This window comes from Arctopsyche grandis, chromosome 8 (genome assembly GCF_051622035.1).
Source record: "Arctopsyche grandis isolate Sample6627 chromosome 8, ASM5162203v2, whole genome shotgun sequence".
NCBI lineage: Eukaryota > Metazoa > Arthropoda > Insecta > Trichoptera > Hydropsychidae > Arctopsyche > Arctopsyche grandis.
In genome coordinates this window covers 25,154,450-25,167,308 of record NC_135362.1, presented here as the reverse complement: position 1 = coordinate 25,167,308, position 12,859 = coordinate 25,154,450, and the positions used below count along the sequence as shown (strand labels likewise).

General features: G+C 34.7%; 1 protein-coding gene across 1 annotated transcript; it reads right to left on the bottom strand.

The window, feature by feature from the left end:
* Positions 1-2,284: 2,284 nt before the first annotated feature.
* LOC143915899 (uncharacterized) lies at positions 2,285-8,909 on the bottom strand. The gene is made up of 15 exons (XM_077436719.1): positions 8,668-8,909; positions 8,161-8,600; positions 8,015-8,079; positions 7,852-7,932; positions 7,498-7,611; positions 7,363-7,464; positions 7,153-7,293; positions 6,476-6,595; positions 6,218-6,386; positions 5,778-5,901; positions 5,019-5,211; positions 3,717-3,808; positions 3,498-3,628; positions 2,481-2,704; positions 2,285-2,410 (listed from the first exon to the last, which is right to left on the bottom strand). Exons 1-15 carry the CDS (start codon positions 8,907-8,909, stop codon positions 2,366-2,368), a joined length of 2,283 nt encoding a protein of 760 aa, XP_077292845.1. The 3' UTR covers positions 2,285-2,365.
* Positions 8,910-12,859: the final 3,950 nt, after the last annotated feature.

Sequence of the window (12,859 nt, the reverse complement as noted above, 5' to 3'; positions counted from 1 at the left end):
TGGCGGGTTTAATAAGGCAAAATTCGGAACTAAAGTAACAGGGTAGGTATGTCGGGACTTCGGGTAGATTTCGCTTAGTGTAAGTGCGAGCAGTGCGCACGCATAAGGTACACGTGTCGTTAATCTGTGGTTCAGTCTGTCTGGCGCTTGTCGATCGTTTGCACCGCATCGGTATGTAGTTGTTTTCAAATTGTGTAGAATTGATTGTGCTTTAAATATGTAAATAGACGACATATGTAGTTAAACGGCTTCACATTTGAAAATATCTTTACTTTTGATTGGTAACATTTATCAGTTATATGTAATGAAAATCATCAATCAATGATATAATGTAGTAAATATATATATATATATGTATGTATGTAATTATGTGTATATAAATATTTTACTAATTTTTTTTAATGTTAACTACTACATTAATATTAATAATTAGCAGCCATTCGAACAATTTAATAGGGTTTTTATGATTTTAAATTTAGTATTGTCAATATAACTCAAAACGTATTGATTTTCGTGCGAAATATATGTGTGGAGTGTTCGTGTGAGAGATTAATGATATGAAATGTTATCAGGTCACTAAATATAATATAATAACACATTAAAAAAATGTATAATGTTACAATATAAATTATTGAATATATATATGTACGTCTTTTTATAATTTAAAGTAAAAATTATAATATCAGAGTTGGGCAACCAAATTTTTTAATGTGGTGGATGAAAGGTGAAATTTGTCACTTTTTTGTAATACAAATTACTGTTTTTATTTTTAAATGAGTAAGTTACATGACACGCCATTCTATGGGTTGAAATATTTGAGCAGGGGATCAATTAATTGGATGCAATGATCATAAGAAGTATTATTTATTTAAAAATGGACCGTCAATGGGAAGCAAGTATAAATATTACTTTAATAGATTATAAATCTATACTCCAATTATAGCACTAACCGTGAAGTTTTGAAAAACGTGTATGTATGTACATTACTCTGGGGGCATTTCACTGAAATTTGTTTTTTTACATTTGTAATGGATACTTAAAGGGAGTTTTTTGTGAAAATAAGGCCAAATAGACTTTCAACATTTTGATAATGAATCATTTTACCGCTGATGTAATAAATATCTGGTAAATTTTAAGCATGGTTTTCATCATCATCATTTTGTACACTCAGTTATAATAATGTTGGAATGTCTTCTGTAGAGCTTTATTATTGAAAACTCATAATTAGTTATTTTCTTCTTCTTCTTGTTAATACCTTGTCCGCATCCGGACGTTGACGACCACCTCGTCGATTATTTGAAGATATCCGCATCGGTCTTCAGCGGCTCGGAACAGCTCTTCGGCGCTCATATCGGTCCACATGCGCATGTTTCGAAGCCAAGATAACTTTTTCCTGCCAATCCATTTCTTTCCTTTTATTTTCCCCTTGGTTATCAAACGGAGAAATTCGTATTTTGGACCCCGTAGCATGTGTCCGAGGTACTCCATCTTTCTTCGCTTGATGACAGAAACAAGTTCCCTGCCTCTCCCCATCATGCCGAGGACAGCTTCGTTTGATATCTTTTTGGTCCACGGAATCTTCAGCATACGCCTATAGACCCACATCTCAAAAGCTTCGATGCGGCTGATCATCTTGGTCTTCAGAGTCCACGTCTCACATCCGTGTAGTAATACTGTCCAGACGTAGCTCTTCGCGAATCTCAACCGCGTATGAAGATTGAGATGCTTGTTTGTAAGCGCCGCCTTCATTAGTTCTTTTAGATATACAAATATATTTCATATTGATTAGAGAAGTTAAAATACTACAATCAAATTCACCACATGTTAATAAAAAAAGGTTGCCCAACTTAATGCATGTATGTATGTATGTAGATTGTAAAGCATAGGTGCATAATAAATGAAATAAAAATATTTAACGTCCAAGTGATTGTTCGAGATAATTAAAATTACAAGATGTTTTTCAACGGTTAAAATTACTTCGATTTTACAAAAATTTAAAAAAATTACAATAGATACATAATATATATATAATACATATAATAGATTGAGAAACCTGTGATTGAACACAATGATAATTTAAAGCTATTATAACAATTACATATACCTAACATTTTTTTCTTACAATTATGAGAATTAATAATAAACGAAAAGAAAAAGTTTTGCAATTGAAAAAATTCTCACTCGACATTTTATTATATTATACAAAGGGACACATACTGAGCTGACGGCAAACTGCCAGGAGAAAGTTTATCCTTCAGTATGCGCACCGTAAAAATAAATTTGTGTGATTTGCTGAAACGATACATAATTGCGGTGATTTTGAAAATATAAATCTGCAATGACTTGGACGTATCGACGGATCATTTCATCTATCTTGGGGTATTTTGACAGATTTCAACACTTTGCTAGCCTGTAAGGGAAACGTATAATCTCAATAATAATTGACGAATTTCAACAATGGTAAGACACTAATTACATACCTCAAACTCTTGATCATCTTCCATGAGTCCTCTGATTGCGACTAATTGATATTGCCTGGCACGTAGAGCTGGTGGGGCCCGACGCAAAGCTCGTAGTGCTCCGGCTTCCAACTGCGCAGCTCCATGAGACGGGTCCAAGACCAAAAGTCGTAGTCCACTGCTGCCTGCACTGCCTGCGAAGTTTTTATGCAAAACTTCACATCCTATGATAGTCCGTGAATGTCCTGAAAATGAACAAATTAATATTCAATAACATTCCTGTATATACATAGTATTCACTCTTTTTTTTTAGTATTTCAATTAATGCAAGTGTAGGAATATAGCACAACTTGTGCTATTACGAATCAAAACCAGTGATCTCATCATCGATCCTGTACAAACATGCATAACTCATGGGCAACGTCCCCTTCGACCATTCCAGAAGAAAGAGTTCATCGCTCGATCGTAAAAAGAACGAAACCCAACAGTGATGTCATCAGGATACTGTAACACATGTCTTAAAAAGACATTTACTCGTGGCACACGACCGCATTCTCAAACGAACGACGTCCTGGCGCTGACCCCATAGCTATAAACCACACGTGTACCGAAGACACGTGCCTCGAAAACAGGTCAACACGTGTCCCCAAGACACGTGTCCTGGAAACGAAGACAAAGCAAAGCACGCTTCAAGCCAGAACGTATATAAAGCGACGCACCAGCTCCCAAAACCAGAGTGAACCTCTGGAGTTCAACCAGCTCACTTCTCCGAAGCTCAACCTCTTCGTACATACAATAACCATTGTGACAATTGAACAAAAATAAACAATCCTCTTCCAAACTACACAACATGTGTTTCGTTAGGCCGGGATACGGTCAACATACCTGCCCTGCCTTACACAAGTAAATGGTAAATGTCATGATCTTATTTAATTGATTTTAAGGATGTGAAATAAACATAACTTTTTTTCTCGTAGTAAAATGCATTTTAATATACAAAAACTTTAAAAATAAAATCTCAACATAATAATAATATACCTTGATGTTGGAGATAAAGCGGTGGTTTGAATTCATCCGGATTTTCTTGGAAATATTTCAAAACCCACGAAAACAAAGCAGGATGTCCACCATCAGAACTAGTTGGCCTATGAAAGTCAACTAGTTGACACCTACAGCATTAAAAACAATATATCAGTGCACAGCAACATACCTAATCCCTTCATTACACAATTACATATGCAAATTATGCAAAATTACCGAATTCTTAATGAAGATAACACTGTAACGACTTCGTAAGCACCAATCCATTTTCTTGTATTGTGTAATTTTGAACCTAATTGTTCAGCACCCTACAAAATAAATTTATATTATTATAGATATTGTTTATCTTATCATTTTTGACAGGTATACTAATTCATGTTATTTTTATTTTTTAACATATTAGCGTCACCGTGGCCAGTCACACAATCATAACACAAATAAAGGCACATAAAATATCCGTGATTAATATTTATAATTGACTAGCTGAACCCGGCATGCGTTGCAATGCCACAATAATGCATGCAATTCCCGTTCCCGTTCTCATTCCCGTTCTCGTTCCCGTTCCCATTCCCGTTCCCGTTCTCATTCCCGTTCTCGTTCCCGTTCCCATTCCCGTTCCCGTTCCCATTCCCGTTCCCTTTCCCGTTCCCATTCCCGTTCCCGTTCCCATTCCCGTTGTTGTTCCCGTTCCCTTTTGTAAGAAAAACGAACATATTTGAAATTATTTAATTATTTGTTTATTTTAACCTAAAAACATTTGAAATTATTGCGTTGCAATGCCACTCATTCCCGTATCCGTTCCTGTTTTTGGCCGATTTTTTTTACAGTAAGCTTCCCGGACATGCATACAATAAATCCTGAAAGTTCCATCGTTCCATCGTACAATAACGCATGCAATTCCCGTTCCCGTTCCCGTTTCCGTTTCTTGATGCGTTTCGATAAGTGAATGTTTCAGTTTCAAATTAATCTTCAAAATAAGGCTTCGCTCGGTATTTGTAATATAAACCGCTTAAACATGACTAATCTAATAGTAAAAAAAAATTTAAAAAATTTAAAAAATATAAAAAAAAATATATATATATATATTTTTTTTTTATTTTTTTAAAATTTTGCAAAAAAAGGTCGACCGCTGCGTCGACCTTTTTTTCACCACTTGCCCACTAGTTAAACCCCCCGCACCCCCCAGCTAGTGTCGACAAGATCTCCAACGAAATTTGTATGTAAAGGCATATCTAGGTTATTCTACATCTATGGTACTAACCCATTTAATAATTTAAAGTGCTTTCCCAGAAACAACACGATGATACTCCAATGAGTTGAAGCCTAACGCCCCCAATAGTAATGCACTAGGATATAGCCAAGGATAATAACCATACAAAGATATCTAAGAAACCGTCTTTTGTAACATAAAGATATCTGAGAAACCGTCTTTGGATTCTCTCAATATTCAATGAATGAGTCGAATGAGTAGGACTCCAAATAATGGAAGAAAATTCTAGAATGCTATGTATTATATACCTGTATATCAAAACCCAATTTCCACGCATGTTCGACCATAAGTTGCAAACGTGATATAGATGGTACTGCAGTACGCGGTGGAGACGGAGGAGGTCCTCGACCGGCGTTGGCACCAGCTTTCCACGCTCCTCTGTACACCACCTCGCTATAATCTGGATGCTCGACCAATGATGAAATCAACATTTGCATATTTCTAGAAAGTATTCAAATAAATTACGCATAATCATTATTTTCAGACCTTCACCAACAAGCAGACAAAAGTTACCACATTTTCTTTAACTCGTTTGAAATGTTTCATTGTTTTTTTTCTGCATTTTCTTTATACATATGCTATCAATTCATCTGGCTACATGTCTTATCCATTGCAACTTAACCTTTTCATTGACTCAGTTATACATATCTGATACACCTACCACCTAACCCATGTATTTTTCTTTCAATCTTTTACTGTATAGGTACATTCCAAGCATATTTTTCCATTCAATGTTCATGTTTCACATCACTGGCAAACCATATTGATTAAAAACTTTTTCTTTATACATATATTTCGGAATATTAAATTTAAAACTATGTATGTTAATTTTTTCTAAAACACTCCAACCTACATAATTTCATTATTTTTATTTCCATTATATGCATACCATTTGACTACTTTTACTAATAAAGAAAAATGTAAATCTACCAGAAAAGTATACAATATTTTTTAGCTCAATTTCTAATTTTCAAGTTGTCATTAGCTGATAACGATTAAAAACTTACCTGAATCCACATCCCCAGCCCCGATCTCCGTAAGTGCTTGCATAGTGGTCGACAGCTGAGCAAAGATACGTTTTCACAATAGATGAATTCTGGGCGTTTAATGCTTGTATTCTCGGAAGAATTCCTTGAATGTTTCAAACAAACTCTTATTAGAATATTAGACTATTATTTTAAGTGACCTGACCTTTCAGGCCTCCTCCAAGAATTTTCTCTATCTTGGGCTGGTGGGTGCTTTCAAGTTTTGAGTCATTTTTAAATTGCTAATGGTGCAATCCAGCCACAGTGTCTTAAAATTACAATGATCCAATCTGCTATCCAGGACACTTTCCAGTGATTGAATTGTTTTTAAGAATGAAAAGATTCATACTTCTTGGAAGAGGCTATTGTTTTTTATAAAACACATTATATAATCACTCGATAATATGAATTTATAAACAAACCTTTAGTGCAACTTGTGGAATCATCAATTCCGTCACTTTCAGCACGCCGTAACCCAATTCGTCTTTCGTAATAATCCCTGACAGACAGTTCACCAGTATATACAGCTCTTCGCAATCCACGTGCTGCCTGCTGTCCATAATTGCCTTGTTCATCCATACCGTACTGTGCCTATTGAAATGAAAATATTTGATATGTACATATAATCAAGGTGCCGTGAACCATAATAAAACATAATTTAATAATATGCTAAACTGTACCCTTAGCATTTCAAATTCTCTCTGTTCCCGATGTCTTTGCACTTCTCGTTGTTGATCAGATACGACAGTGTTGGTCGGTTCATTAACACTCCGTTCAAAATGTTCTTCTATATGTTTGGTCTAAAAATAAAAAGTCAATACTAAAAATTGAAAGATCACTAAATTATCTTATGAAAATTGAACTGTTGCTAGTCAACGGGCAATACACTAATACAAGGTGGAGCAGAATTAAATTTAAATTCAATAACTGAGCCGTTATATTTGTGGCAGTCCAATTTTAAGTCCCATAAACACTATTTCTGTTTGACTTAATTTACAAATTGTTATCACTTTTTAATTCGAAATGTCCAAAATCTTGGAAAAGCAGAATAAAAATATTACAGGCCAACAGTATTTTAAATATTTCTAAATGCAAAGCATTATATTTAATGTTTTACGAGATATTTTTTGAAATGCAGAAAAGTGGACTTTCAATTATTGCCGAAAACAATATGCCAATTGAATCATGATTATTGACTGGTTTACATTTCAATTCCGTCTAAAGCATCTATCTATCTGTAGTCAAAAATCATTTGAATTATTGTTTTTTTAGTACATACAAATACGTAGCATTATGACATAAAGTTGTTTTTATTTTATATTATTTACACATTCACTGCTGTATCATAGATAATTACCATATCTTGTTGAGTGGTGCAATTGGGAAGAGTTTGACAACAAACTGGACATACTAAAGCACCAGGTGATGGGCTCGATTCTATGAGCATAGTCTCAGCTGATTGAAGGTATGTTGCATTTTCACCACCGATTGCTCCATCCTGCACATAAAAATATTTTTTACAAATTTACACAAATGTAATTCAGTATAAACAGATTATATTGACAACCTTTTGAGGACTTAGAATGTCTCTGTGCTCAATATTAACATGAAGTTCCAGTTCGGAGCCATTTGTGAACGCTTTTTCGCAAAGTGGACAATGCAATGAACTCTGTGCCGTTAGAGCCAATGTTGGATTGGTAACAGTTGTAGAATTATCATTGTTGGCAAGTGACGGAGAAGTTAGATCAAAATGGGCCCTATTCATGTGCTCCTCCAATCTTTGAGGACTGTCCGATGTATATTGACACATCAAGCACTGTAATAAAAGTAGTAATATTGTTTATAAACTTAAGCTTTTGATTGCATTTATTGGAAACTATCCAAATATGTAGTAGATTTTTTTCAGAAAATTTGTTAAAAATATGTTTGAGTACAATGAAATAGTATAGCAAATTTGGTGGTTTGAAATCAAACCGAGAACTGTAAAAAATTATGTTAATATATTAAAAATAATGCATACTTGTATGACTGATGGAGCCGGAGAAGGTGGTTTTACTTTTTTGGGGGTGTTTGGTTTTAACTTCAAAGCCAATTGTGATCTCAATGGGGACCCTTGACCACCTCCAGCTAGCGATGCCTTCAATGTTATAAAAATAATCATTATTTCAAATAAAATTTAATGATGTTTGGACAATATGATTAAATTTTAATTTAAAAACCTTGCTATTTCCTGGGGATAGTTCATAGTCGCTTCCGGAATTGTTGCCAGAGTTATTTTTATGCTCTATAAATTATTCCAAGACAAAATTTTAGAAAATGTATGCAAGTTTTATTACATAAAATAAGCACAGTGAATGTTATAGACCTTGTTTGCTTCCATTTTGATTGGTCGAGGTGACACTTTCGATAGAACTTTGTCTGCTGGACGATTTACTTTTACTCTTCCCTTTCGATGTAAACGAGAGATTGCTTTCGCTCCTCTTGTGTGATGATTTCACTTCTAATGCACCGTTCACTGAATCCCTGCTGCTCTTTGCCGAATGAGTTTGCTCTTTGTAGTTGGAAGCTCCTGTATGTTTCTTGCTTCGAACACCATTGTGACTTACTTCGTTGTGTTGAGATGCAAGACTCGTCTGACTCGAGCTTCTCGAGCCGTTGGAATAATTACTGGAGTTACTGTGCTTATTTATTGAGTTCGAAGATCCGTGCCCGTTGCTCGTGGGAGTGTGCCATCCGTTGCGAATAGTATTCTGGGTGTTGCTGAAACCTCGGCATTCAGATATAGTATCGGAGTCTTCGTCATATCTAAAATCCACACCGATATATAAATATATTTTAATACTCTTATGTACACAAAATAGTAAAAACTCACGTAGGACTTTGGTCATCTATAAAGACCATTAGTTCGGCTTCGGGAGTTAGGAAATCTAAATGTGCTTGATTGACGTGAATGAGCATTTCGTCTGATGATAAGTCTGTCAGGTCGCAGAAAGGACAAGTAGCTTGACCATCGACGTGGCACGATAACGTGTGAGCTCTCATCTCCTCGTCGGAGAAGCCTTCGAGTCCGCATATTTCACATGTGTAAGATAAGATCGGTGATGGTGCAGCCATATTGTATAATTAATTTAAATGTTTTCCTAAAATTAAAATGTTATGCGCTCCAACTGTTTATCATTTGCAGCTTTATACACCTGGAAACAAAAATATATTTATATATTATATTATATTATACCTATATAATAATAACTTCGAATGTAAAATAATTCCAATATATGTGTGTATGTATGTAAGTCTTCATTTGGTTTTATAATGTTTATTTTAGTCACTTAAGGGCAAATGAATTATTATGGCTTGGAATCATCAAAACCAGTACGAAACAAATAAATAGATTTTGATTCGGTGGTTTATCATACATTGAAGAACATCTTTAGATCGTCGACTTTAGATAGTCTTATGAGCATTTATAAGAATTTTAAATAGGTTTTTGAACTCTTTTTCCTATTACGCTGTACATATTAACATTATAATAATATAATACTATGATTTCTAACAAAATTAATTTAAAATTGTAAAATAGAAAATGATCAGTAGATCAGTAGCTATTAAAATAGATATAAGATGTATTGTGAACATAATTTAGTAATAATAAAAAGCATTTAAAAATCAAAAAAAATATACATATTAAAATTGTTGCTTTGATCATGAAAGCTAAAAATATATAAAAGGAGCTTACCTTTAACACAAAAAATAATATTTCGCTTTTAAAACGATTCTTTAAAAATCATAAACAAATATACAGTGAGTGTGGTTAAAATCGAATTCACACATAAATTATCAAATAAATATCAAATAAAATGAAAACAGCACTCAATATGTTACGTTTAGTACCACAATCGAATCGACAAATTTATCACTAAATATTATGCTACGTATGTATTTATAGAGGCGATGTCTTCATTTTTGAAGAAATTCCATACTTGGAGATGGATCTGCAACCGATCAAGTGCAGGAGTGATATTTGTGGGTATTAAAAGTGGAGATATTCGAGCGAAAGTGGGGTTATACGAGCCAATCGATAAAACTTCCGCAATTTGTTGCGACAACACGATACGAATGTACGGTGCCCTAAATACGTACCGGAAATTCCCTTTTATTGTAATGGGCTGGGGTTGGTTGCATGGCAGGGATGGTGGAGTGGGAATGGTGTGGAAATTGATGAAGGCTTATTAGGAGATTACTTACACCAGCTTCCGATGGGGTCTGATCGAAACCCCAACTATTAGGCGGCAAATCGCACGCCTAATAGTTGGGTTTTGTCCAGACGGAAGGTCGAGGACATGAGGGTCGCGAAACCACAGGGGCTGATGCAGCCCAACAAACGGAGACACTCCACGGGAGACACATCACCACCAGCTGACCCCTCACACCACTATAATATGGTTTCAGCACTCTCTCTGTCTCCCTCTTCTGACCCTCTCTCGTTTACAGGATTGCCAGGTTCTAGAGCTCTAAAAATATCTTTCGGTGAAAAAATCGAAGGTTGCGCTAAAATTTCTAAGTGCGTTGAAAATTCAATAAAAATCAACGTTTTTATTGATTTGTCTATAGAAGCCGATTAAATTGAACAATTGATCGTAATGAAATGTAAGTTCTTTAAAAATGTACATGGATTCAATTTGAATATAAAATACGAAGAGATTCGCTTTTAGTACAAAACCAATGTTATGCCCGATGTAATATCGGTTCGGTGATTACTAGTCAAATGTGAACCAGTCACAGGACAACCGGTCGCTCTAGATCGGTCACACGTGATCACCCGTCACACTAAAACTGGTCACGAGAAAAGTGGTTACGAGAAAACTGGTCACACCCTAAAATCAGTCAATCAGTTTTCTCGTGACCGATTTTAGGGTGTGACCACTTTTCTCGTGACCAGTTTTAGTGTGACGGGTGATCACGTGTGACCGATCTGGAGCGACCGGTTGTCCTGTGACTGGTTCACATATGACCAGTAGTCCGTTTACCGTAATATCATCGCATGGGTGTTGGCATATTAAGTTATTAAATAAAATTAAAATTAAAAGAAATGTGTCGTGTTCGATCCGCATGTGGTCGAATTTTTTAAAAATACCTTTTAAATGTATTTAATTGTTTAATATGAAAAAAACTGATATAAACTACCTACCTACCTACCTATATATATAAACAATATAAAACACCAATAAAAAAATTTATTAATTAATTAATTTTTCTATTGGTGTTTTCCCAGAGACTTGCCTAGAGGAAACATTGGTAGCAAATAGTATATATAGAAGTTTTTTCTTTCATTATTATATTCGTATATTTTGTTGGCAGTGTTTTAGTTGTGACGTACATATGCAGAGAGATGTAATAAGAATAAAGGGGCCCTTACGAATAAATAATTGTTGTCAATTTTACGCGGTACGTCTCTATAAATACGCTACATCGCACGAAATACAATCGGATCAATTTACTTATAAAAATGTATCCCATGTTGTTTATTGTGTGTTTTTGAATGTATTGTGCAATTTTTACCGATGCTTGCCCATCTTAATCGTCGAGTAATATAAACAAACAGAGAAGTTTTTATCGGACATTATTATTTAGATCTGTCCGTGGACAGAATGTCACTTGACAACAAAAGAACACCTAAAGCCACTTCTATTAATATTACATTTCTCTGTACATATGTATGTCGAATCGAAACGACTATTATAGTACGACGAGCGTTATTTCAGATACACACAGAATAACGATATTATATTATATGATAATTAGAAATTTGATTCCATTGGAAACAATCTTCAAGGGTTCAATTCCAATTTTATCAAAATTAAACCTTCAAAACTAATTTTTTTAATATTAAATAAATCATATTGTGCCAAATGACTTCAATTAAAAAGTACATAGCGGAGACGTTACAATTGTTTGTAATGTGACAGTTGTTGGCCATTTCATTAAAAAAATAACACTAATTTATGATAAATTAATATTTTGCTATGAGTTTCTTATTGTTTAATATTATAATTGGAGTGGTCAACGACCTTAGCATAACCTAAAATGGACTATATTATATTTCACAAGTCCAGGTCAATTACCATTATTTAAGAGTCTGGATTCGTTACAAAAATAATTTAGACTCGAGGTTAAATTCCGTCTTTTGCTATAAATATAATTTTGGCTTAAAAGGGAATCGGTATGGTAATGGTAAACGGATTATTCCACAAAAAGTGATCTCGATTACGAAACATTTGGCACTCGAGTTCTCGTTAGTACAATATTTCGTGTGGGTAGCTTTCGATTGATTTATATGTACTTACCTAATTAGATAGGATTTTAATGAAAAAAACCTTCGCTTAGAGAAATTGCGGTTTTGTTCCCTTTTCAAATATATATACATATCTGTCTATGGAAATTGTTTTTATATTAAAAATTTATATGATGTTATCGTGTTGAATACGATGAAAGGATTTAGAATGGAGGAATGTCGTCAGATGGTTACTTTTATCATCCATAGAAGATAATATCTATTGTTTTGTAGGAATATAGCATGACTTGTGCTATTACATCAAAACCAGTGATGTCATCATCGATCCTGTACAAACATGCATAACTCAAGGACAACGTCCCCGTCAACCATTCCAGAAGAAAGAGTTCATCGCTTGATCGTAAAACGAACGAAACCCAACAGTGATATCATCAGGCAACCGCGACACATGTCCTGAAAGTCGTTTACGCGTACTCAAACGAACGATGTCCTGGCGCTGACCCCATAGCTATAAACCACACGTGTATCGAAGACACGTGCCTCGAAAATAGGTCAACATATGTCCTGTAAACGAAGACAAAGCATCTCCACGCGGCACGCTTCAAGCCAGAACGTATATAAAGCGACGCACCAGCTCCCAACACCAGAGTGAACCTCTGGAGTTCAACCAGATCACTTCTCAAATGATGTGTGATTTTTATTTCTTCTAGTTAAATAACGTGATTTTTCTCATTTGTTTTCTTTTTTTTTTAATTAATAATGCACTATCAAA